Consider the following 27,833-nt stretch of genomic DNA (forward strand, 5'->3'; position numbering starts at 1 on the left):
TAGAAGTTCATTATCAAGTCATGCAGAAATAATATCACTTGAAATCATTTCAATTAGAGAAAAATGTTAAGAAAAATTATCCAAAACTTGGAAATAAGGCCAAAATATTATGGCATGTCCTTTTAAAGCTAAATCTGAGTGCCAACAATTAGCCTGCATCATAGTCACCTGATGCTCTGGAGAATTTTGAAGACTATTCTGATTAGGGAATAGACTCTGTAAAATTAGAAAATGACTTGTAAAAGATAAATTGAAAATAGTAATTTTTATCTGGTAAAATGCAAATGAATTCTGTCCAGTAGAAAAAATAACCCTTAGAGTGGTGGTTTTTGTTTTTGCCCTATAAGAATTTGCTTTCTTTCACTGATTATATACACTTCATCTCACACATCCTCCTCTCAGTCAGCCTTGTCATCAGGCAGGTTCCCTCATTAGAGTCAAATAAATCTGACACATGTTCATCATATATCTTATATGAGTATCACAGACTTGAGAAATGTATCAGGAAGGACATTAAAAGATAGCTCAAGAAAAAGAAATACAAGTGGCTTTTAAATATGAAAACAAGCTCAATCTAACACATAAAAAGAAACACAAATCAAATCCACAATATCATTTCCCTCTATCAGATTAGTAAAGATGAAGTGTGTGAATGCACTAAGTCAGCAAAGCTTTGGAGAAAGAAGTCCTATCACAAAATTAGTAGTTTAAGTATGAAATGGAATAATCCCTTTGGGAAGGTGAAAGCTAACAAAATTTAATATACACAGATGCTCTTCAATCTAGCAAGTTCACTTCTAGGTTTTTTTTTCTTGCAGCTACACTTGCATAAATCCTTGAATAAACCCATAAATTATGCACAATGTGGGCAGAACATCTTACTATGTGCTACAGAAAGAAAACAAAAACATATTAATGCCAAAGTGCTTATAATCTAAAACGGGTTGGCAAAGAGCCAGAGAGTAAATATTTTAGGCTTTGGATGCCACACAGTTGCAACAACTCAATTCTGCCATAGTAGCACAAAAGAAATCATAGACAATATGTTCATGAATGAGTCTGAATGTGTTCCAATAAAACTTTATTTACAAAACAGGTGAAGGACAGGATTTGGCACATGGCTCATAGTTGCCAATCCCTGATCTAAAGTCTGTACGGCAGACTTTACAACTGAAGACTTCTATTAAGAATTTTTTTATATAAATAGCACTTTACAGTGTAGCAGATACAAAGATAATTAAAAAAAAAAAAAAAAAACTACCCCTGACTTCCAGATGCAATATATTTTTATAATGTAACAAATTACATTTCAAAATAAGTTCAAATACTGAAGTTCCAAAGTTGCAATATTCTTTGACTACAATTCTAGTCATGTTACTTATATTTAATTTGTTAAAAAGAAAGAAATCTTGGGACTGTAACACCTGGAACTAGGTGGATTAATCTAAGAAAACTTCCTAAAAATATGAATTTTAAATTGTAATTTGAAATAAATTAGGCTATGGTTTCACAATGAGAATTATAGTTATACATTCCATGTTAGATACACTTAACACCTACTTCTGAAGGAAGAAACATATATGAGTATAGTCTGTAAAAGACAATTTATATTACTGTTAGAAAAAGAGTTTGGGCCAGGCACAGAGGCTCACACCTGTAATTCCAGCATTTTGGGAGGCTGAGACGGGTGGATTGTTTGAGTTCAGGAATTTGAGACCAGCTTGGGCAACATGGCAAAACCTCATCTCTACTAAAAATACAAAAAAAAAAAAAAAAAAAAAAAAAAGCTGGGCACGGTGATATGTGCCTGCAGTCCCAGCTACTCAGTAGGCTAAGTTGGGAGAATTGCTCGAGCCCACGTTGGTTGTCGCGCCACTGCATTTCAGCTGGGCCACAGAGCAGGACGCTGTCTCAAAAAAAAAGGAAAAGAAAAGAAAAAGAATTTAGAGTGTAAAAAACAGGCTGGGTAAGAAATATGATAATCCAAGTGAAAATTATTAGACTTGACAGTGGAAGTAAAGAGATACAAGCATTTTGGGAAGCAATTTGGAAATACCTATCAAAATATAAGGGTTCTACTTCTAGGAATTAATTCTACAAGTGCACAAAGGCTTAAATGTTTAATTGAACCATTATTTGTAATACTGAAAAATTCAAACCAATGGAAATGTCTCATCTACTGGTAATGAATGAAATCATGTAATTTATATATAATGCAGCAGTTAAAAAGAATAAGGTTGATCAATATATACTGGTATAAAAAACTGGCTACAATATATGGCAGCTTTTAAAAAGGACGAGGTGTAGATCAGCATTTTTAATATGCAAATTACTGTGTAAAATTTATACAGTAATACACAGAATACAGAGAAAACAGTTTGACCAAACATGAGACAACATATTAATAAAGGTTATCTCTGGGGATTAGAACTGTCAAAAGCAGAAAGTGAGCTTTCATTTTCTACTTTGTACTTACAGGTATACATATATGTATAAGCACACACAGTATTTTCATAGAACCATGGAGACAGCTATGAAAATAGAGAAATTCTAATGAATCCAATCATCAATTAAGTAAATAGAGCAATGAATTGTTACCAAAAGGCCCAGATTCTAGTCCTGGACAGCTGAGTAACTTTAGACAAGTCACCTTTAAATACTAAGTATCTATCAGCATCCTTGACAACTATATGATATATGCTACAGTTTATAATAAAGATACATAAACAAAGAAACATTTAAAATTTTTTCAAAGCACTATGAACTTTGAAAACCTCATACATAATTTCAAATAGGTGATTTTAGCATAAGTGATTATAAATTATATCCTCAAATTATTTAGTAATGTAGATTTTAATGCCAAAAATTACCCAGAGTTTATTATTGAAAATGTAACTAATTATTTGATATAGAATATAAGAAGTGGCACTCTATACTAATGTTTAAAAAAACACTGTAAAAATAAAACACAAGATATGTTTATTTTATTATAGGACTTTTAAGGAATGGAGCAAAATTACCAGACTACTCTTGCCATCTTTCTGGTTTAAACAAACTCATTCTCCTGTGTTTACAGATAAATAAACAATTATAGATGTTAAAGCCAGAATCTGAACTTTTCGTAATCACTATAAACATTCTCAGACTAGAGCAAGAGATCATTTGAAATCAATTTGGGGGTGGGATAAGGGAGGAATGCACAAAGAACCACGATGCCAATACTATTAACTAATTTTATTACCGCTGAGATATAAGACAAATAAACTATAGAGTAGGTTTTTTTGATAATTCTAAGAGGCAGTAAGAACAGACATGAATATAGAAGGGGGTAATATTTTAAACAATGTAATAGTACTAATAAATGTTTGTTTGCTTCTACCAGGTCCAACAGGGTTCTCGCTTATCTCCCTATATATTACTTTAAATGCCTGGATTGGAAGCCCGGAGTGGTGGCCCACGCCTGTAATCCCAGCACTTTGGTAGGCTAAGAAGGATGGATAGATTGAGTTCAGGAGTTGGAGACCAGCCTCGGCAACATGGTAAAACACCATCTCTACAATAACTAGCTGGGCATGGTGGTGTGCACCTGTAATCCCAGCTACTCAGGAGGCTGAACTGCGAGGACTGCTGGAGCCTGGGAAGTAGACGCTGAAGTGAGCTGTGATTGCACCAACGCACTCCAGCCTGGGCGACAGAACAAAACTCTGTCTCAAAAAAAAAAAAAAGTGTACCTTGGAAAGGTGTAAAACTCCTAAAAGGAGAGTGGCGCACTGATTTGAGTGTTTTAGCAGAAGTACTCCAAAAAAATATATAATAATAATTGATACCATTCTTGGCCAAAGGTTTAAAGGCCCAATCCCTGCATCATGATGCCCATGTTCATTTATATACAACACATACTCAAAAGCTTAAACTTAAAGCTTTAATAAAGCTCTTCCCTGCCCCCTCATCCTAATTTGATGCAGTGACTTCCACTTTGTAAAAGCTACCTGAAAGGCCGCACATTTTCTTGAGAAAAAGCAATTGGAGAATAAATATATAAGGAACACTTATAATATCTTGACATATGTGAGAATCTCTGACTCTGCTTTCCACATAATATTAAAACTGATAATTTAGAAAATGCATTTGCAGGGAAGAATCAAAAGCCACTTATGGCTTTCTGGTAAGATGTACAGTACTTCTGTGGTATTCTGACCAAAAATGCATAAAATGAATCTTACAAGGAAAAACCAGATACACCCAAACTAAGGGAAATTCTGCAAAATATATGGAGTGTACTCTGCAAAAATGTCAAGATTATGAAAGATAAAGAACTGAGGAACTGTTCTAGATTAAAACAACTAAATGTAACATGTGCTTCAGGATTAGCTCCTAGACCAGGAAAAAAACCTTTTTTCTTTTGTACTAAAGGACACAGTGGGGCAACTGGCATACTGGAAAATGGTCTGCAGATCATGTCATACTATGGTATCAGCGTAAATGTTCTGATTTTGAAAAGTGTAGAAGTGTACGGTAGCTATACAGAAGAAAATGCCCTTTCTTGAGGGAATACACACTGAAGTATTTAGGAATAAAAGCATGTTACATCTGCATTTTACTCTTTACATGGCTCAGAAAAAAACATATAGTGCATACATGCCCTGTGTCTATATAAAATGCTACTTATTACATATAATGACATATACAGTACTTGGAGAATAGAGACATAATGAACAAATGTGGTAAAATATTAACATTTCAGGAACTGGGGTGACAGGTATATGGGATTCTTTGCACTATTTTTAAACTTCTGTAAGTCTGAAGTCACTTTAAGAAAAAGCCTACCATGAAATATTTTGCAAACTTCGTTTTCCCTCCTACATTGCCCTTCTCTGGGTAGAGCTGAAGAAACATGGACTACTGATCTTATTCTCTTTGTGCAAAAAACAAAAAGTGAAATTTCTATACCACTTAACATGTATCGATAATACATCGCTAGCCCCACTTAAAGAATTTCCAGGCTATTTGCAGCATGAAGATAATAAGCAAACAAAATATACATTTCTCCAATAGACTTATGAATGACGAAGTGGAAAAGTACAGACTGCTGTTCTCACTTTTATGAGCTATAAAAAGGTACAGTAGTGCAATACACATTTACATCAGACATGTGTCTTGCTTTCAGTGACTTTCAAATAATTACTCTGTGGAAACTACTCTTAACATCTTAATTTACAGAACGATTCACCAATTCAAAATCTCTGAAACAGAAAATTTTCAAACATCCAAACATTTACTTTAGTATGTGACATTTCAAATATTTCTCTTATAAAAAATTTCTCTTATAAATTTTATAATTTGTTCTGTCAAACATGGAAACCTGAATAGTATAAAGAAGGGGAGGAAAAGGAAAATTTCTATCCTAAACTGGGGAGAAGTCACTGTATTTCTAATGTGAAAAGAAATTTTAAAGGTATTATGTTTTCTAACAATAACACTGGCTTTAAAATAATCCTATTGCACTGTTTCTTTGCATATAATTGTCTGAAACCTAGATTTGTGTAAGATATAACTTACAGCTGGGCGCAGTGGCTCACGCTTGTAATCCCAGCACTTTGGGAGGCCGAGGTGGGTGGATCACAAGGTCAGGAGTTCAAGACCAGCCTGGCCAAGATGGTGAAACCCCGTCTCCACTACAAATACAAAAATGAGCTGGGCGTGGTGGAATGCGCCTGTAATTCCAGCTATTCAGGAGGCTGAGGCAGGAGAATCGCTTCAATCTGGGAGACGAAGGTTGCAGTTAGCCGAGATTGCACCACTGCATTCTAGCCTGGGCAACAGAGCAAGACTCTGTCTCAAAAACAAAACAAAACAAAACAAAACAAAACCAAAAAGATATAACTTATACAGGCTAAAATGAGATAAGTACAAAAAATTATGTATGTTAAAAATGCTATATCCAATTTTACCTCTCAATTTCATCTTACACATGAATAAAGGATGTATCTTTTAGGTACCGTCACAGCATAAAGTTCTCTTCTACATAAAGTACACCTCCTTCTTTTTTCCTAAAATAGTATTTCAAAGGCTGGGCATGGTGGCTCACACCTGTAATCCCAGCACTTTGGGAGGCTGAGGCAGGCGGCTCACTTGAGGCCAGGAGTTTGAGACTAATCTGGCTAACATGGTGAAACCACGACTCCATTAAAAATACAAAAATTAGCTGGGTGTGGTGGTGCACGTCTGTAGTCCCAGCTCCTCAGAAGGCCGAGGTGGGAAGACGGCTGGAGCCTTGAAGGCAGATGCTGCAGTGAGCCAAGATCACACCATTGCACTCCAGCCTGGGCAACAGAGTGAAACCCTGCCTCAAAAAAAAAAAAAAAAAAAAAAAAAAATATATATATATATATACACACACACACACACACACACATAAAAAAATATAAATACATATACGCATACATATAAAAATATATATACAGCCTCAAAAAAATATATACACACACACATAAAAATATATATAAATATATATACACACACATAAAAAAATATATACACACACATATATATAAAATTAGGAAAGTTAATTAGGAAAAATATGGCTTTTGTAAAACTGATATCTGGAGGAAACTCTAGAAGACAAAGAGGTCCTTAGGATGAAATAAAGGTAGTAGTGAGACTGCAGCTTCCTTGATTATGCCTTTCTTTCTCTCCTCAGTAAAAGCTCTTCTTACAGTTAGATTTTATTTTATTTTATTTTATTTTATTTATATATATTTTTTGAGTTGGAGTCTCGCTCTGTCGCCCAGGCTGGAGTGCAGTGGCGCGATCTCGGCTCACTGCAAGTTCCATGTCCTGGGTTCACGCCATTCTCCTGCCTCAGCCTCCTGAGTAGCTGGGACTACAGGCGCCCACCATCACGCCCGGCTAATTTTTTTTAATTTTTACTAGAGATGGGGTTTCACCGTGTTAGCCAGGATGGTCTTAATCTCCTGACCTCGTGATCTGCCTGCCTCGGCCTCCCAAAGTGCTGGGATTACAGGCGTGAGCCACTGTGCCGGGCCACAGTTAGATGTCACTAACCTAAAATGACAGGATTTGCCTTGGACCTCCCATTTCTCAAAGCATATACAGTTCTCACTTACCTGTGAAGACCGTAGTGGAGCTGTAGTGGAATACCTCTAGGAAAGACTAAGCAAGTTTCCTTATTCCACGCTATTTTCTTGACCCCTCCACACACCTTCCCCGCACCAATTCAGTCAGAGACATCCATTGCCATAGGAAAAGAAATACACAGCAGAGCATGGAGAACATGATTCAATATTATGGTATCCCAGTTTCAAATGTAGGCTTCTGAAACCCAAAGAGGAGAAAAATTCTTTTTTTTTTTTTTTAAATTTAAGTTCTGGGATACATGTTCAGAATGTGCAGGTCTGTTACACAGGTACACATGTGCCATGGTGGTTTGCTGCATTTACCAACCCATCACCTAGGTTTTAAACCCCGAATGCATTAGGTATTGTCCTAATGCTCTCTCTCCCCTTGTCCCCCACCCCCCGATAGGCCTCCCTGTGTGATGTTCCCCTCCCAGTGAGAACATGCAGTGCTTGGTTTTCTATTTCTGTGTTAGTTTGCTGAGAACAATGGCTTCCAGCTTTATCCATGTCCCTACAAAGGACATGATCTCATTCTTTTTTATGGCTGCATAGTATTCCACAGTATATATGTGCCACATTTTCTTTATCCAGTCTACCATTGATGGACATTTGGGTTGGTTTGAAATCTTTGCTATTGTAAATAGTGCTATAATAAACATACGTGTGCATGTGTCTATAGCAAAATGATTTATAATCCTTTGGGTACTCAGTAATGGGACTACTGGGTCAAATGGCATTTCTGGTCCTAGATCCTTGAGGAATTGCCACACTGTCTTCCACAATGGTTGAAATAATTTACACTCCCACCAACAATGTGAAAGCGTTCCTATTTCTCCACAGCCTTACCCACATCTATTGTTTTTTGACTTTTTATAATAATCACCATTCCGACTTGCATGAGATGATATCTCATTGTGGTTTTGATTTTCATTTCTCTAATGATCAGTGATGATGAATACAACTTACAAGGGATGTGAAGGACCTCTTCAAGGAGAACTACAAACCACTGCCCAAGGAAATAAGAAAGGACACAAACAAATGGAAAAACATTCCATGCTCATGGATAGGAAGAATCAATATCATGAAAATGGCCATACTGCCCAAAGTAATTTACAGATTCAATGCTATTTCCATCAAGCTACCATTGACTTTCTTTGCAAAATCAGAAAAACCTACTTTAAATTTCATATGGAACCAAAAAAGAGCCCGTATAACCAATAGAATCCTAAGCAAAATTAACAAAGCTGGAGGCATCATGCTACCTGACTTCAAACTATACTACAAGGCTACAGTAACCAAAACAGCACAGTACTGGTAACAAAACACATATATAGACCAACGGAACAGAACAAAGACCTCAGAAATAACACCACACATCTACTATCAACTGATCTTCAACAAACTTGACAAAAACAAGCAATGGCAAAGGAATCCCTATTTAATAAATGGTGCTGGGAAAACTGGCTAGCCAAATGCAGAAAATTGGAACTGGACCCCTTCCTTACACCTTATAGAAAAATTAACTCAAGATGGATTTAAGGCTTAAATGTAAAACCCAAAAGCATGAAAACCTAGGCAATACCATTCAGGATATAGGCATTGGCAAAGACTTCATGACTAAAACACCAAAAGCAATGGTGACAAAAGCCAAAATTGACAAATGGGATCTAATTAAACGAAAGAGCTTCTGCACAGCAAAAGAAACTATCATCAGAGTGAAAAGGCAACCTACAGAATGGGAGAAAATTTTTGCAATCTATCCATCTGACAAAGGTCTAATATCCAGAATCTACAAGGAACTTAAACAAATGTACAAGAAAGAAATCAAACGACCCCATCAAAATGTGGGCAAAGTATATGAACAGACACTTCTCAAAAGGAGACATTTATGCGGCCAAAAAACATACAAAAAGACTAATTCTTAATAGTCAAAACTTTTGAATTCAAAAGATGGGTCTCTGGGTTTCAAAAAGCTTTAAGTAAACAGGCTTAGGGTTTCTGCAATAAGCCAGATGAAGAACCAACTTTACCTAACTACATGAGGATTGCTGGGGAGGAGAAAAAAGGGAATCAAGTAAACAAGAGAGTTAGAACTGTTAAAGTGGTGACTGGTTTGAGCCTTTTACATTTTCTGTAAGTGAGATATAGGTAAGATCACACTAGCCACACACAAAAGTTGATTTTTTTCATTCATACCTCCTAAAAATTATTTCACATCATTAAAAGTACACGCATATTTTCAGTGACTTCAGATAACTGTATTTGTCATAACATACTATAATTTATCCACTTTATTTTTTTCCAGATGGGGTCTTGCTCTGCCACCTAGGTTGGAAAGCAGTGGTGGAATCATAGCTCACTACAGCCTCAAACCTGGGCTCAAGCAATCATCCTGCCTCTGCCTCCCACGTAGTTGGGACTGCAGGCAAGCACCACCACACCTGGCTACATACTACAATTTAAACAAATCTTCGTGTTGGTTTAACATTATGAACATTATCCAACACATATGTATCTGCTCAGCCATCCTCTTTTCCAATTAATTTTTATGATTTTAAGTGTTTTCTTATTCTCGACTTTTTCTCCGACCCCACTACCAGATATTCAATACTAATAACCAGGTATATTTCCAAACTTAAAATAATCATATTATCCATTTATTATCCTCACCTTAGGGTTATTATTTATGTAATGGAACCTGATTGTTTTGCCCACTTGGTATCTCCTTCCCCTTCTTTCCATAACAGAACCCAATTATTTTAAGGAAACTTCTGTCCCTCACTGCATGCAGTCCTGGTGAAGGTATCAATCAAGGTACCTTCTCCTCCCCAGCTAAAGAAAACGCACAGATCCAAGTTAGATCAATCAAACTGTGGCTCCTAGAAATGTTAATCTTGGCACAGTGGTGATCAGAACCAATTAATTTTAATAGCTGAACCTTCAAGAGGACATAGGATAATTCCATAGTTCCTGTTACCTAAATATCCAGCTCTTAGATGATAAGAAAGTATGACCTGAAATTTAGTAGCTTCCAAGTTTACGACAAAAAAATAAAATAAAAAACTTTTTTGGAGGGCTGACTACCAGATGCCAGTGACTACTATTCTACTACCCAACTCTACTATCTCCTGGCTGAAAAACAGTAACAAAAAAGACTGGAAAAAAAGATCACTTTTCTTCCAGGTGGCCTAGTAGAGAAATTCCATGACTTTACTGCACTTTGAGGTCAGAAAGACCTAGAGTCAAATTCCAGCTCTGCCTCCCATTAGTTCTGTGATCTAGCACAAGTTACTTATTAACCTCTTTGAGTACCTTGGTTTTGTTACCCACTTCTACTAGAGTATGATATGTGGACTGGAGATACATTACGTAAAACATTTAATACTACACTTGACAAATAGTAGAAAAACAATAAACACAAGCCATTATTTCTGCTGAAATATTTGAGTATTTAAAATTTCATCAGAAAAGCCAGGTGCAGTGGTACACACCTGTAGTCCCAGCTAATCAGGATGCTGTGGCAGGAGGCTGTGTTGTTTGAGCCCAGGAGTTCAAGGCAGCCTGGGAAACATAGTGAGATCTCATATCTATTTAAACAACAAACCAAAACCAACCCCTGCACACACACACTTCAGCATGTTGCATTATATTACTCATATGACTAAGTTATAATACTGCTTAACCAAAAGACTAACAATATGACAAAGAAAGCCAAAAAAAGCAAAACAAAACAAAAATCTGGCTGGGCGCAGTGGCTCATGCCTGTAATCTCAGAACTTTGGGAGGCTGAGGCGGGTGGATCACGAGGTCAGGAGTTCAAGAGCAGCCTGGCCAATATGGTAAAACCCCATCTCTACTAAAAATACAAAAATTAGCCGGGCATAGTGGCATACACCTGTAGTCCCAGCTACTTAGGAGGCTGAGAAAGGAGAATCACTTGAACCCGGGAGGTGGAGGTTGCAGTGAGCAGAGGTTGTGCCACTGCACTCCAACCTGGGCAACAGAGTGAGATCCATCTCAAAATGAAAAAAAAGTCTTAAAAATTTGGACAATAAGTTCTTCTAGAACTGTATATTGAGCAAAAATCAATTTTTTTTAACAGATAACTTAATTCATTATGCCTGGTACGGACACAGAAACAAATTCTTAAAATGCATGATTCATGAATTTCATAGTTCAGACATTACCAATACTGAAATACTTCCAGCAAGCAGGAAAAATTATTCAATTGATGAACTAAAACTGGCTTGCAACCTTCTTGCAAAAATAACTCTATTAAGAAGATTGTTTTGCCTTATTTTATTTTTTTTCAGAGACAGGGAACTTTATAAAGATCAAGCACACCTATGGAAATATAAATCCATTATTTCTTAATATGTAATCTAAACAAAAAGACTTAAATTTACCTGTAGGAAAATTATTTAAAATTATTCATTATTCTTTTTCCAATTGAGTGACTGGTTAAAAAGAAAAAAAAAGTATTCATTATTCTTTAAAGAAATATTTTTTCTACTCAGGAGGCTGTGGCAGGAGAATGGCGTGAACCTTGGAGGCCGAGCTTGCAGTGAGGCAAGATCGCGCCACCGCACTCCAGCCTGGGAGACAGGGCAAGACTCCGTCTCAAAAAAAAAGAAATATTTTTTTCTAGTGAGGAAAGAATAGTCTTTTGAATAAATGATGCTGGGACAACTGGCTATTCACATGCAAAACAATGAAATTGTACCCCTCCCTTATACCATATATAAAAATTAACTAAAAATTGATCCTAGATCTAAAGAGCTAAAACTATAAAATACAGGAGTAAATTTTTGTGATCTCGAGTTAGGCAGTGGTTTTTTAGATATGACACCAATGCACAAGAGACAAAAGAAAAAAACAGATAAACTGAACTACATCAGAATTAAAATAATCTTTCCCATGCAGAGGTCACTGTTATCTAGCTCATGTCTAATAATAGCAGTAAGAATAGCTAATTTTAATTGAGTAACTTAATGTGTGCCAGACATTGTTCTCAGGACATTACATATATTAGTTCATATAATACTCATAACAACATGAGACAGGTACTACTATCTCCACTTTATACATTTGGAAAACAAGGTGCTGAGAGTTAAACAGGCCCAAGGTCACACAGCTAGCAAGTAGGAGAACAGGGATTCAAACTCTAGCACTTTGATTCTCAAGTCACTAAAATAATTTCACTGTTGGTTTACATGTATACTTTAAGAAATGTGGACAACCTTCTCTCAGAGTAGGTTAAGAACTATTACGTGATGCCTTCTCCCAAACACATATGTATATGCACTTAGCCTTTGGACAATAAATACAATCCTACTCTTCACCATCACTATCCCTCTTTGCTTTGGTTGCAGTCCACTTTTTCCTATATTATTTAAAATGCTGCAATAGAAAACTGCAGAAGTGGTGAGCACGGCTTTGCTCCCAGCACTCACATCCTTATGCTTTAGCAGAAGTTTATGATAATAGTGCATCCCCATTCTCACCCTCAGTTGTTCCCGACATCTTATGCCACAGGAAGTGTACCTTTACCTCAGGTGTACTTACAAACAGGTTTTCAAACTATTTTTTAGCTTTTGAAATGTTTTTCCAAAAAAAAGTTGAGATATGTTTCTTACTGACATAGTATATAGATATGTACTTAAATAAAACCAAAGTTTAGTAAACAATGCTTACTCTTATTAGTTGGTATATACTGATATTTTACTTTGTTTTTTTAATCTTTCCTTTTAAAATACTGGTCACAATTCAACTGGTTTCATGATCAACATGTTAAAACTTGAAGTTTGACAAACACTGAACTAGAAAAATATAGGCATTAATAAAATTGTCTGCTTTCCCATAAATACAAATATGATTTTACCCACAAGCTTTCCACATATATTTGCTGAACTGCCCTTTAAAAAAACAAAAAACAAAACAAAACAAAAAACCTTAATTGCTGCACCTCAAACTGAGCTTATTAGTAAATATCACAGCGACACTGGTAGGAGCCTAAGTCTTTTCTCAAAGGGGTTTATCCAAATAATGGTTTTACATGAAAAATAATGCATATAGTTATTTAATAAGAGTTCCTTATTACCTCTGTGATCAATCTCCAAAGATGTGAAATGGTGATCCTTGTCATTTAAGTTCATAATGCAGATTACTGTTACATAAGACACAGACAAAACATATGAACCTTTTAAAAAAAAATTACGGAAGGAAGAAGGTAGGAATCCAAAATACCATGTATTCCTTCACAACCTATTTGCTTCTGTATGTTAAGAGCAGGAAGTCTAGCCCCATATGTTTCTTTTTTCCCTCTCTCTGCGACCGTACTGATAAGAAATGGCCTTCCTGGTAAGGGAGGGGAAAGTAAACGTTATAAGTTGATAGTGGAAGTTCCAGAATGTTAGCAGACTCCAAATCAAAGATTAAAAAGGTAACAGCAAGAATAGTGCCTCATATTTAGCAGGTGGTCAATTAAATGTCTACTGGGTAAATGAATAGCATAAAAGAAGCATATGCTATTAAAATTTGTTCAGTCATTCAATCATATTTAACTGTCTAAACTGCAAAGACTTGCAAGTTAATGCCAAATCCCAAAGAATTTTTCCAAAGATACACAACCAGGCAGCAGCAATACTAAGCCCATTACTCAATTTACTGTTTTCTTTTCTGTTCTGTTGCCACCTCAAATTAAAAAGCCACATCCTTAGTTAGAGATGATAAGGTGGACATTAAGACATCTGTGTAACTGGAAACAGGTTCCATATTTAATTATTATGCCTGCATATATGATGAGCTGTATAATACATGAATAAAAAGATATATAAAATTTATTAGAGAAATCAGAATAAATCCACTTTATGACCTCATTAAAGTTGCAAAGGGCTACAAAGAAACTAGAAATTAAACATATGTTAATTTAAAAACACGAAACAAAACCTTCAAGTACAATTTAAGCTACCAGTCTCCTGCATAAACACAAAGCAGAAACCTCGACGCTGGGAAAACAGCCAAAATTACAAACTTAATCAATGCGGCAGGAAATCTGTTCACACTTTGAAATCTTGATACAAAGCATTTCTGACAAGCCATGAGATGGCATAAAATTAACCATACTTAAGTGTTAGCTATTTTTAGAAAATCAAGCTAGAGGTAGTAATATGAGCCACATTTTATTGAAGATTTGAAATTCAGATACTGTGGGAAAAGCACATTTAAAAACAGGCTTTGTTTTATACTGCTGTTGTAGAAACAAGGAGTTTTTGACACCAAATAAACAATCTTTAGGTGTTCCTTTAATTTACAGACACTTAGATGGATTAATTTTTTAAGAAGAGGTTTAATTTTCCAGTTGGATAAAGTATTAGGGCCAATAAAAATATAGTAAGTATCTGAATCCTAAAATCATTTTACAAAGAGCCTACAGAATGTCCCTCTGGCAATAAGAACATCATATAACACCTGGATTTTCAAATAATGTGCAAAAAATGATACTTTTCAGAGGGAAGAAAAAGGAACAAACCTCTATTATAATAGAAACCCAAAAAAGCTTTATTTAGATACATTGCTGAGCTAATAATGTCAAGAAATAATTTCAGGGAGAAACTTGAAAAAATAAGATTCCAAACTTCTATTTCAATGGCAAAGCTACACTTTTTGTGGTTAGTCCTGTAGGATCTGCCATTCTTCTAACTTCCACCTTTCTACACTACCCTCTCCAGTGACTCACAACAAAACTGCCTTTGTTGTACCAAAACTAATCCAAGAGCAACATACTAGGCATTTCCTCCTGTCATAGCATTTACTCATTTTATCATATCCACCAGGAATGACCAAAAGAACTTGAGTTCCCTTGTGTATGTGAGAACAGTCTACTTTGATAACACTTGTCAAAAGGAGACTCATCTCTTCTTCCCAATGTTCTTTGGGACTTTAGCGGAAGAAGAGATTTCTGCATTTCTATCATTCACTAGAAATTTACTAACTTCCTCGGGATTATGTTTGTTTTTCTTATGCCTCTACCAGACTTAAAACATAAGTTACTATGAAGATACGTGTAGTGAGAAGCAGTTTAGCCTCATGATTAGAGTACGAGCCAAATATCTGGATGGAATTCTGACTTTTCCTTAACAATTCCTTACCTCAGTCCTGTCAACTAGAAAATGGGGATTATAACAGTACCTACTTCATAAACTTGTGATGAGGATTTAAATGATTTCATATACATAAAGCACTTAGAACAAGTCAGGCACAGTGGCTCGCACCTGTAATCTCAGCTACTTAGGAGGCCAAGGCAGGAGGGTCACTTGAGCCCAGGAGTTGGAGACCAGCCTGGACAACATAGTGAGACTCTCTCTAAAAAAAAAAAAAAAAAAAAAAATTTGTTTTTTAAATTAGCCAGGCATGGTATTGCATGCCTGCAGTTCCAGGTACCAAGGAGGGTGAGACAGGAGGATCTAAGCCCAGTAGTTCAAGGCTGCAGTTTGCTATAATCACTCCACTGCACTCCAGCCTGGGTGAAAGAGTGATACCTCTCTCTTAAGAAAAAAAAAAAAGAACCCCACTTAGAATAGTATCCAGCTAACAGGAAATTCTAATAAATATTAACTATTATTAATAAATTAAATATTTAAATAATTGTTACAGGCCCTCATGGAGTAAATGGAGGCTCAGGCCCAAAAGATCAAAACCATTATAAAGGGTTGGTAGAAGAAAGAAATTTGACCTCCAAAATACTTAAACATCTTGAACAAATCAAGAAGAAAAAGTGTAAAACTAACAGTCCAAATAAGCCAAGCATTTCTTCCTGATAAAAAAGGAAGAGACATTTTGAGAGAGCTTGATTGTTTCTATATAGGAAATATACCCCTAAAGATGGCTATTTCTAAAATGTCATCTTAATTTCTAATCTATCAATAGTACATTAAACTAATTCTATTTTGAATCTACTTATACTTCTAGACTTGACGTTATTTACTTAAGTAGGAAGCTTCACCATTTACCATCTCACCTTGAAAAGTAGTATTAAATTCAATTTGCCCAACAAAGGTAATCCCTGGCTATACCACGCAGGGATTTACTAAACAGATTCATGTTTACTTTATTGATATCCTTCACAATTTTATATTTTATCTGCCTCTTCACTATCAGCCTGAAGATCAATTTTAATCATTATATAGTTTTGTTCTTCCTCACAGGGAAGCTGATTCAGTGTTTTCGATCTGTTAGCTGCCTGTCTCCATCAATTCCATTGTATTGACCCATGGCTACAATGGGTCATAAATTATGGAAAACAAATAACATCTTACGCATAGACACTAGGATACTACAGTATGTTTGAGGTAATACAGTGCAGACATGCAAGCCTAATAACTCACTTATCTCAACTACACATACACAATGTTACTTTCAATAACAATGGCTTATATTAATAGATTAAGTCTCATCAAGGGATAAAGAACCTAATTGAGCTGCCAAGAGTGGGACTGATTTAGATCCGAAGCAAGATTCTTAAAGGATTATTTATGAAAGCATAATAGAAATAAAAAGCTTATGTTTTGGTAATATCAGTAACCATGCCTACGCTCACATAAGTTTTGATTTATTTCTTATTATTTTTATATTTTATACTGAGACAGTCCATAAGTAAGTTCTGTCAAAGACTATTAAGCTTCACAAAAGGAATTTAAATTTCTGAAGCCCAGGTATTCTATCATCATTAACAAACAAATGTTCTAATAGCATGAGGAAAATATAGCCTGTCTTGTTTTACAGTTTAATTACTGATTAGCAAATAATGTGACATTTGAACAGTCACTATTCATTCACGTTGCTTCCTGTTTAAAGAAATCCTTACCAGAAAACTGATAATGAGAACATAGGAAATAGAAGAACTTAAGATCGCAATATTAAGAATAAAAAAATAAAAAACTCTGGGTGGTATGATTATGAGAAATTATTTTCTTCTTTATGCTTTTAGATATTTCTTCCAAATGTTCTAACATATACATATATCCATATATTGAAATTTTATTAGGAAGGCAACTCTGTAAGAGAAAGCACAATATATGTAACATGATCCTTACACAGCTTTTCTCAAAATGCAAAAAGCAAGTTTTTACTAACTACAGAATACTACAAGATAAATAATGTTACAACTGTTCAGACCCTAAAATAGTGTCTAGCAAACACAGTGTAACCAATAGACATTTGTTGAATACATTATGTTTAAATTATAGTGGAACTTAATACTAAAAAAAAAGTGTTATCAGAACACAAAGTATATTTTAAATAAAGCAGACTAATTATATTAGAAAAACATTATTACTTCCTTATATACTTACAAATAAAAGTTTGGGTTAAATCATAAGCTGAGTTTATAATATCATGCAGTAATTCAAACTAATGTGGCTCAAAAATGAAGTCACATAAGCTAAGAGATTTTTCTTGAAGTTCAATTTTTTTTCTAGGACAACAAATGTCAACCAGTCTGTTTTTAGAATATGCAATTTAACAAAAACGAAAAAAAGGGCAGTAATTAACATGCAATTAATTTTAAGGAGACTAAGGAAGTGACTGCCAAAAGATTTACAGGCTTGCTGGGTGCTCTTCTGCTTTTCACAAACCAATAACTATTATTTTTTTCTGACATTTAGTAAAGTACCCTAAACGTGTTTTATCCTATCAAATTTCAGAAGATACCTGTGGAAGACAATGTAGTATGTTACTCAGCCAAAATACCTATTAAATAAAAAGTATTAATATAGAAATTATTCATCTCTATTGTCATTTTAAAATGTTCTAAAATGTAGGTAAAGCTTTTGCTATAAATTTACTTTGTGGTGTAAAATCTACATGGTAATTGGCAGCAGCTGAAATATAATGGTACATAGTCACCTGATTTCTCTGGGTAAATTAAAGGAAATGTAAATTTTCTGAAGGAAGAAAAATATTACTTTTTAGGTGCCAACCAACACGACTTTAGTTGGCTGTAAAAGCATATTAATTCATTTTCAGAGTTAGAAAGAAGATTTTCATGCAGAAGATGGAGTCGGAGCCCGACGTGATCTGAAGCAGTACTAATCTGCACAGAGAAAACAATCAGGGATGGCTACATAACCATTCAGAAGGTTTTATTTTCCCCTTACTAACAACCCAGGGCAACTAAACAACGTACAGCAGTATTTAAAGGACAAACGAGAACCAGTTTAAGCTAGAGGACCGCCCAGCCGCATGCAAAACATACCAACAGAGAATTCACAGCAAGGGGATGGTATTACCTCTTTTATGTAATTCCCTCAGGGGAATACTGTCTCCTCCCCCGTCATAAGGCAAATAAGGGTCGGAAGAAGCATCCATAATTAGAATTTTTAAAAAGAAGAAAAAGAAAAAGAAAAGCTTGCTAGCTTAAAAAGAAAGTGGCATTTCTTCCATCCCTGCTGCAGCAAGCAAGGGAGATGCCATGTTTGATGAGGTTAGAACTGTAGTTCGACTCGCTGAAGCGACTGGGTTCTTCCACAGTGGATGATGTCATCAAAGGGAAATTATTGCAGCCTGGTTGCTAGTGGCTACAATCTAGCAAGGCTTAGAGGCGGAACAGCCTTCTTAATCAGGTCCTGCTACGTATGACGATGACTAAGCTCCAAGTATAACACACAAAACTGGTTTGAGAATTTTAAAGCACTCACAATACAGCTTCTGTAGCATCAGTGGTAACGACAGTAAAACAATAGAAACATTATTTCTTTTGGTTTTAAGATAAATATAAAGGGGAAAAAGTAATACAGAGATGTAAAAAGGAAATTCTGAATGCAGACAATGCCCTTTTTCATTTCTAATGTAAAAAAATGACAGCAGCACTCTAGTAAGTTTGTGTGCTTTTACGAGAGAATGTACCAGTTTTATACAGTAATGTCATGTGAGTCATAGCCATAAAAAAACTACAATACGCCAAAGGTTTCTCAAGAAACTTGGTTCTAAGTCTATCAAAAATAAAAAATAGTCTACAATATACAGCAGCCTTTCATTGAGGATTTAAAAACCGAATAAATGAAGAGTTGAATAGTGTTTTATCCCACTCACCAATCTCCTCCAGCAGCTTGTTTCCTTTCTTGAAGGAACTAGCTAGTAAGACATCGTAGCTTTTGAGGAGAAAGAAAACTTATCAACATACTAAGTAACTTTACTATTGTGTGTGCGTAAACTATGCAAAAAAGGTTTACTAAGCAGAAGACTTTCCTATCTTTACTAGCTTCCTATTTTTCTTACCTCATAAGGGTTTTGTGTTCTTGAAATAACTTTTAGCAAAATGTGTCTCAACTTTTCTAGAAATTGTTATAAAATTCAGAAATTGTTTCTTTAATAGAAATTTTTATGAATTTTAGTTATTTGGGGTCTTTTAAAAAAACTGTACAGGTTAAATCAAGTTTTTGTATTTTAAATCTCAGATAAACAGAGCTTCTTATAAAATCTCACCTGGAATTTGGGAGACAGGGTTCCGGGAAAGGAATATAGACTAGAATTACTGCCACAGGAATATTCTATCTTATCCTGATTCTAGCTATTAAAATTTATGATAGGATAGTAGGTGATTTTTTCTTTATTTTCTGTATTTTTCCAATTTTCTTGGCAATTTTTTCTTCTATGCTCCTTCCTGCACATTGAGTCAATAATTTTTTAAAACAAGGAAAGCTCTGACAAAGGCTAACTGTACTAAATTAGCTCAATGTAAATTTGGGAGTTTGTGGTTCTTTTTTTTGTATGTTCTACCACCATATAATTTTTCTAAATATTTAATTACATGGAGTTGATAAAGGGTTTTGTTTTTATACCATTCATGTTCTTATACGTCTTTACATAAAAAATCAAAATCTATCCACAAGATTTCCCGGTAATTATAGGCACTCTCTTAACTTGTTTTTCCTGATCTACAACTTGATCATAAAAATGAAAATGATAGCACTCACTGAAGGGTCAAATCCTCCCGGTAAAATAAATATTGACAATGCCTCATATGTAAAAGTTTTGTAGCCATATTTGAATTATTTTGTAAGATAAACAATTGTGTGTATATATAACATATAATCTATATAATTATATCTGTATAGAATTAAGTTTAGAGTAAGACACATCAAGCCCTTAGCAATTGTTATCACTGAGACATAAGGTAGAGAGAGGTTGGGGGGTACATTCAGTGTTTATATAATTCCACACTGTTTAAACAAATATATTACTTCTGTAATAATAAATCTAAAAATATTTAAAACTTCAGAAGTAAACACTTCTCTTGTGATTATGGAGTCCACAGCTGCCACTTTCTTAAAGTAAAAGTATCAGTACACAGGTTAAGTCCAATCACAATTTAGAAAAGCATAAGGTAGACTGGAAGGTGTGACAAAAGAGGACTTTGACACATAAGAGGACTTTGACAGAGATTTTTTATTATCAGATTAACAAACTGAATTACAATCAGGGTGGAGCCCAGGTAGAGAGAGAGCAGAAGACAAATTCAAGAATTCCTAGGCACAGCTCTGGAGCAGGATGGAATTCTAAAGAACCAAAGTCACAAGTAGCACACATGAAGGCATCAAAATTCAAAAGGACAAGTTATTTTTACTTTCTAACGCACCCTCGATTGTAATCTCAATTTGATGTGGAAATCTGGATAAATCACAACCTCTCTGGGATGTCTCTGTATCTACAAACCAGGAAGGCAGAATAGATGACAATAATATTTTAAGAGTCCTACCTTTAAGCCCCTTATAACAGTAATGATTTGAGAAATCTACAATATTAGAAGTAGTTAAATTTTAAAAACAATAAAAATAAATTTTAAACAACTTTTTTGCCTTTAGATTTACCAACTTACAGAAAATACAGGAGCAGAGAAACATGTCAAATTATAGTTCAAAAATGTAATCAGGAAAAAACCAAACTAGGAAACAAATGACCTGTTTTCTTCGACAAATGCAATTTAGTAAGGAAAAAGGTAGAGAGGGAAACCTACAGAATTTTTTTAAAAGACTTAAAAGATAATAATACAATTTTTTACAATTGGGGAAATGGGAAACACAAGATATTTGATTTTAAGGTGTTATTCATATTTTAAAATAATGACCTTTAAAAGAATCTTAATCTTTTAGAAATACACAATACATATGTATATCTATCTACCTATATAAATGACACAATGTTTCAGATTTATTACAACATAATTGAGGGAGTAGAAATGAAACAAAATTGCTTATGAATTGACAATTATTTAAAGTAAGTGACCAGGATGAAAAGGTACACAATATCCTTCTCCATATGTTTCAATGTTTTAGAATTTATTCCATAATGAAAAGATTTTTTATTTGTATTTATTATTTTAGAGACAGGGTCTCACTCCAACGTCCAGGCTGGAGTACAGTGGCATGATCATAGCTCACTGAAGCTTTGACCTCTTAGCTCAAGCTATCCTCTCACCTCAGCCTCCCCGATAGCTGGGAATACACACGTGTGTGCCACCATGCCTGGCTAATTTTTTAATTTCTTTTTTTGTAGAGACAGGTCTTACAACTTGTCCAGGCCCACCCAACACTGTCCACTGCACCAAGCCAAAAAGATTTTTAAAAGAATGCTTACAAATAAAATCACTTACATGAGATAAACATTAATTAATAGAAGTAGGTTAAAAACTGTAGTTTGTAATCCATCAATATAGTTGTAATATGGTTTGGATCCGTATCCTCACCCAAATCTCATGTTGAATTGTAATCCCCAATGTTGGAGGCAGGGCCTGGAGGGAGGTGACTGGATCATGGGGTGAAGCCTACATGAAAGGTTTAGCACCATTCCCTTGGTGCTATCTCACTATAAAATACTCCTGAGATCTGGTTCTTTAAAAGGGTGTAGCACCTCCCTCACTGCCCTCCTTGCTCCTGCTCTGGCCATGTAAGAGATGCTAGCTTCTCCTTCACCTTCTGCCATGAATGTAAGTTTCCGGAGACCTCCCCAGAAGACACTATGCTTTCTGTACAGCGTGCAGAACTGTGGGCCAATTAAATCTCTTTTCTTTATAAATTACCCAGTCTCCAGTACTTCTTTGTAGCATCATGAGAAGGGACTAATACAGGCTGCTTTAAGTTTACATTTGGACACACTTATGTGGCACTAAACCTTAACTTGCATTGTCAGTCATTCTCCCTATCAAAATGCATCAGAGAGAAAAAAAAAAAAGATATAGCAAAGCTTTCCCGGGGGGACAATCAATAAACTACACAATTAGTTGTAAAGTTACTGAAGCCTTAAAGAAAGAAGAGGTGGAAATTCTTAAAACTGACAAGCCAGAAAATAAACTGAAAAAAAAAATGGTTTTATAATATTCATACCTCATAAATATAAGAAGTTTTAGTTTCCAATATAGCTATCTGGTTACCCAAATAACATATCACAGGAATAAAAATATGAAGAGTTTGCTTTCACAGATATCACACAATTGGACCAGGCATGGTGGCTCATGCCTGTAATCCAAGCACTCTGGAGGCTGAGGCAGGAGGCTCACTTGAAGCCAGGAGTTCAAGACCAGACTCAGCAACATAGGGAGATTCCCGTCTCTACAAAAAATTTTTAAAAATTAGCTGGACATAGTGGCACATGCCTGCGGTCCCAGCTACTCAGGAGGCTAAAGTGGGAGGATCACTTGGGTCCTGAAGGTCAAGGCTGCAGTGAGTCATGATTGCACTACTGCACTTCAGCCTGGGCAATACAGCAAGACCCCATCTTAGAAACAGAAACAAAAAATATCAAACAATCATCAATTTTTCAAAATGAGAACCAAAAACAACAAACATGTTTTAATGCCTAAACAAGTCCTTTTGAAGGAATTTCTCAAATATAATCAGGCATGAACATAAGCTAATACAAAGACTAAGCAAAAAAAGATTTTAAGAGTTTAAATTTTAGAAATATTTAAATCCAAATATGCCACTATTTACATTAAGTGTAACCAAACTAAATGTTCCAATTAGAAAACAAATGCTACCTAATTGGATTTGAAAGTTCAACTATATAGTTACAAGAGTTTCAACAAAACACACAGATGCAGAAAGACTGAAAGTAAAGAGGATAAAAACAGTATAGTATGCAAACTCTAATCCAAAGAATATTGGGAGTTATATTAATATCAAAGTAGATTGTAAGATAAAAAAACTATAATTAGAAATAGTTATTTAAAAAATAACAGTGGTTCAATTCACCAGGAAGATATAACCTAATAACCTAAGATCAAAGTATATAAAGCAAAATTGACAGAATGACAAGAAGCAGTAGATAAATGTGCAAACAGAGTGAAAATTTTTTAACACATCACTTATCAAATACTTAACAGAAACAAACAAGAAGAATAAGCAGTAAAGAAACAGATTATTTTAACAGATTAACAAACTACCTAATGAACATGGAGAGAACACCATAACCAAAAACTTCACATTATGTACTATTATGGCATACATGGAACATTTACAAAAGTTGACTTTTTTTCTGGGCCACAATGCAAGTTGCAAAAAATTTCAGCACTCTGACATTACATAATGCATATTCTTGGACCGCAATAATGTTATAAATAATTAAAAACAGCCAGAAATTCCTCACATGTTGGAAATTATAAACTGCACTTCTAAATAACCTATAGCCCAAAGTAGACATCATTATAAAAGTTAAAAATTATTTTTAAATAGTGGTAATAAAAAAGGCATATGGCATAGAATTAAAACAGTATCTGAAAAAAAATTTACAGCTTTAAATGCACTTAAAGGAAAAGGCAGCTTAACTGAGGAGCTAACTATCCGGTTCAAGAAATTATAAAAAAAAAAAAAACATCAAAATAAACTCAAAGAAAGTAGAAGGAAATAAGATCAGAAACTAATGAAACAGAAAAGAAATACATAATAGAGAAGAACACCAAAGGCAAACCAATTCATTGGAAAAACTAATGACTAATAAATCTACAGTGACACAGATTGCAGGGGAGGGCAAGGGGAGAGAAAGAAGAACAAGAGAGGAGAAGAAGGGAAAGGAGGAGGGAAGGGAAGGAGGGAGTAGGAGAAAGGAAAGGAGACGGAGAAGAAGAATTGGGAAAAAGAGAAGAAAAAGACACATAACCATCATTAGGATGAAAAACCAATAGTACAAAATGGGGAGTCTAGAAATAGACCCTCCTATATATAATGAGCCCTCCATATACATCAGAGGTGGCACTGTACAAGAGTGGGTAAAAAACTGTTTTCTAGTAATTGGTGCTGGGACAACTGGCTATCTGATATGGTTTGGTTGTTCTGTCCCCTCCAAATCTCATGTTGAAATGTGATTTCCAATGTTAGAAGTGGGCTTAGTGGGAGGTGTTTGGGTCATGGAAGTGGACCCTTCATGAATGGCTTGGTGCCCTCACCATGGTAATGAGTGAGCTCTTGCTCTGTTAGTGAGTTCACAACAAAGTTGGTTGTTTAAAGGAGCCTGGCATCTCTCTCATGCTACCCCTCTCACCATGTGACACGCCTGCTTCCACTTCAGCTTCTATCACGATCGGAAGCTTCCTGAGGCCCTCACCAGAAGCAAATGCCAGCACTATGCTTCCTATACAGCCTTCACGACCTCTTTTCTTTCCCTTTTTTTTTTTTTTTTTGAGATGGAGTCTAACTCTGTCACCCAGCCTGGAGTGCAGTGGCATGATCTGGGCTCACTGCAACCTCCCCCCTCCGCGTTCAAGCAATTCTCCTGCCGCAGCCTCCTGAGTAGCTGGGATTACAGGCACCCACCACCATGCCTGACTAATTTTTTGTATTTTTAGTAGAGACGGGGTTTCATCATGTTGGCCAGGGTGGTTTCGAAGTCTTGACCTCAAGTGATTCACCCACTTGGGCCTCCCAAAGTGCAGGGATTACAGGCTTGAGCCACAGGGCCCAGCCAACCTCTTTTCTTTATAAATTGTCCGGCCTCAAGCATTCCTTTACAGCAATGCAAAACAGACTAACACACTATCTATATGGAAAAAAAAATGAATACACTCTAACACATAAACACACACATATAGAAATCACTCGGATGACTACAGAACTAAATGTAAAAGGCAAAGCTCTTACAAAATAATATAGAAAAATGTCTTCATAACATCAGGATAGGGACGTTTTTTAAAATTAAGACACAAAAAGCCTTGGCCCATAAAGCAAAAGATTAACACATAGGACCACATTACAACTAAGAATATCTGTTCATAATTTGTCCATTAGAAGAGTGAAATGCACTCCATAGATGGTATCTGTAACACATTTGCCCAACAAAAAGTTTGTGTCTAGAAAATAAAGAACTTCTACAAATCTGTAAGATAGATACTCCAAAAGAAAAATGAGCAAATGACCCGAATCGGTACTTTGAAAAGGATTTCCAAATAGACATGAAAAGATGCTAAATCTCTTCGACTACAAAGAAAATGTAAATTAAAACCATAATCAAAATCCATACATAGTAAAACCATAATCAAAATCCATACATAGCACACTGACAAAATTAAAAGTGTGACAATATCAAGGGTTAGTGAATGTGAAGCAATGGAAGCTCACATACATTCTTGGTCTGAATGTATACTGAAACACTACTATGGAAAACAGGACCTATGACCCAACAAGTTCACATCCAGGACAAATAAAATTTGTGCCCCTAAGGACCTAAGTACCACACAAGTACATGCACAATATTCAAAGTAGCATTGTTAGTAACCACCAAAACCTGTTAGGAGCTTAAAGATTCATCAAAAGTAAAATTAATAGGCAAACTGTAGTAAATTCATTTTTTAAAAATGATATATAATAGTTTAGAGCAACCACACAGCTACTACCTGCAACAACACGCATGATTCTTGAAACCCACATTGTGTGAAACCAAGAAACAAAGGCACATATACTATATGATTCCATTTTCTTAACTTTCAAAAACAGGCAATGCTAAATTATATACTTCTTTTCTCAACACACCATTTCTGGCTTGAATAAATTATATTCTTAAGGATGCATACTTAGGTGAGCAAACCATAAAGTAAAGCAATAAACTGATTAGACAAAGAGAAAATAGTATTTACCTTCAGAGGGAAAGGAAAGGTTGTGATTAGGAACATACGCAGGAGGCTTCTGGAATATGGTTAGGCTTTATTTTCTTAACCTTGGTGGGCTACAAAGATGCTTGCTTTGTAATAACTCATTAAACTACACAATTATGTTTTATGCATTTTCTGATGTGTTATGTCACAATTCAAAAGTCTTTAAGTTAAAAACGTACCCTAAGTATCTCTAATTCTATTAATATCTAATGTGGATTTCTTCTTTTTTTCCCCTACCTAAACCTTTCTAGCTTAATCTTATTTACAGTCTCAATCAGTTGTAGGTAACAAATTTCGTAAGCATCTAAACTGACTTTAATGTGTTCTAAGGTGCTGCTTTTTCCAAGGAGTTTCCTCTGTATTTCAGAACTGTGTAAAATAGGTCCATAGACTTCCTATGATTTTATGTATAATCAATCCTCTGTATCCAGGGGTTCCACATCTGTGGTTTCCACATATGCGGATTCAACCAACTATGGCTTGAAAATATTTGGGAAAAAAATGGATGGTTGTTCTGTACTGAACATAAACAGGCTTCTTTTTCTTGTCATGATTCCCTAAGCAATACAGCAGCACAACTATTTACACAACATTTATATTTTATCAGGTATTATAAGTAATCTACAGACAATTTAAAGCATATAAGAGAATGTGTGTAGGTGATATGTAAACACTATGTCATTTTATATAGGGGACTTGAAAATCCATGCATTTGGTACCTAAGGGGCTCCTGGAGCCAAACTCTCACAAATACCGAGAAATGACTGTATTTACTTCGGCTTATGATTTTACAGGCTTAGCACATAACTCCTTCAGCCCTTTTCAACTGAAATTCTTAACCAGAACCACAATACAAAACATGAAACTTGAAAATTTTCTCAATTCTCCCAAGGACAATTCGTAGGTAATATTCTACATGCACAGAAGAAAAGTTAATTTGTCCCATCATGACATTAGGGTGAGAAAGGTAGAGTGAAGAGGTAGTCATTTTAGGTAACTTTCTTTGAAAGTTTTTTAAGAAGAAAAGTGCAATGACAATAATTAAGGTGGTAACTGCAGTATAAACCATCAGTTTCTGTATATTATAAAATTAAGCTCACTTCTTTCCAATGACCTTTGTGATAACTATCCAGTACTTGATTGACTTTCCACTGGCATCTTAGGCTAATTTTATCAAGGCACCAGTTTATTATTAATACCAACTACTTTTCTAGTTCATTAGTAACATCCTGAATTACAGCATTTCATAAACTTAGTATGAGTTTGTCTTCCCTAAATGCATTACCTAACTCTTAAATAAATACACAAATTTGGGCAGTCTCCTACTCCCTCATATAAGTACAATAGGTTAACTAGGTTGCTCTGGCTGAAGCAGTTTGGAGACACAGGTGTAAAATGTTTACAAAGTAGTTGGCAACAGAAGGTGAAGTGTCAAATGTATTAAGAACATGACCCTGCTTAGAATAAATAACAGATGAACTTTAAAATTATTTGTTTATTTCTAAAAATAATTTTGAGTAGAGCATTTAAAAGAGCTTTGACCTTTTCCCAACAGA

The 27,833-nt window shown here is 35.2% G+C and overlaps 1 protein-coding gene across 6 annotated transcripts in view; it reads right to left on the reverse strand.

The window, feature by feature from the left end:
* The window catches only part of CLCN3 (chloride voltage-gated channel 3), a 109,446-nt gene that overhangs the window by 43,678 nt on the left and 37,935 nt on the right, over positions 1-27,833 (reverse strand). Inside the window, exon 1 of one of the 6 annotated variants that reach the window (XM_050791731.1) lies at positions 18,428-20,444. The exons of 3 other annotated variants lie outside the window; for them this stretch is intronic. In XM_050791731.1, the coding sequence (XP_050647688.1) occupies positions 18,428-18,506 (79 nt within the window). In that variant the 5' untranslated portion in view covers positions 18,507-20,444. Of the gene's footprint in view, positions 1-13,239; positions 17,366-18,427; positions 20,445-27,833 lie in introns of those variants that run through there. 2 more of the 6 variants (XM_050791734.1, XM_050791732.1) reach the window with 2 other exon arrangements.

The sequence above is a fragment of the Macaca thibetana genome, chromosome 5 (assembly GCF_024542745.1).
Source record: "Macaca thibetana thibetana isolate TM-01 chromosome 5, ASM2454274v1, whole genome shotgun sequence".
NCBI lineage: Eukaryota > Metazoa > Chordata > Mammalia > Primates > Cercopithecidae > Macaca > Macaca thibetana.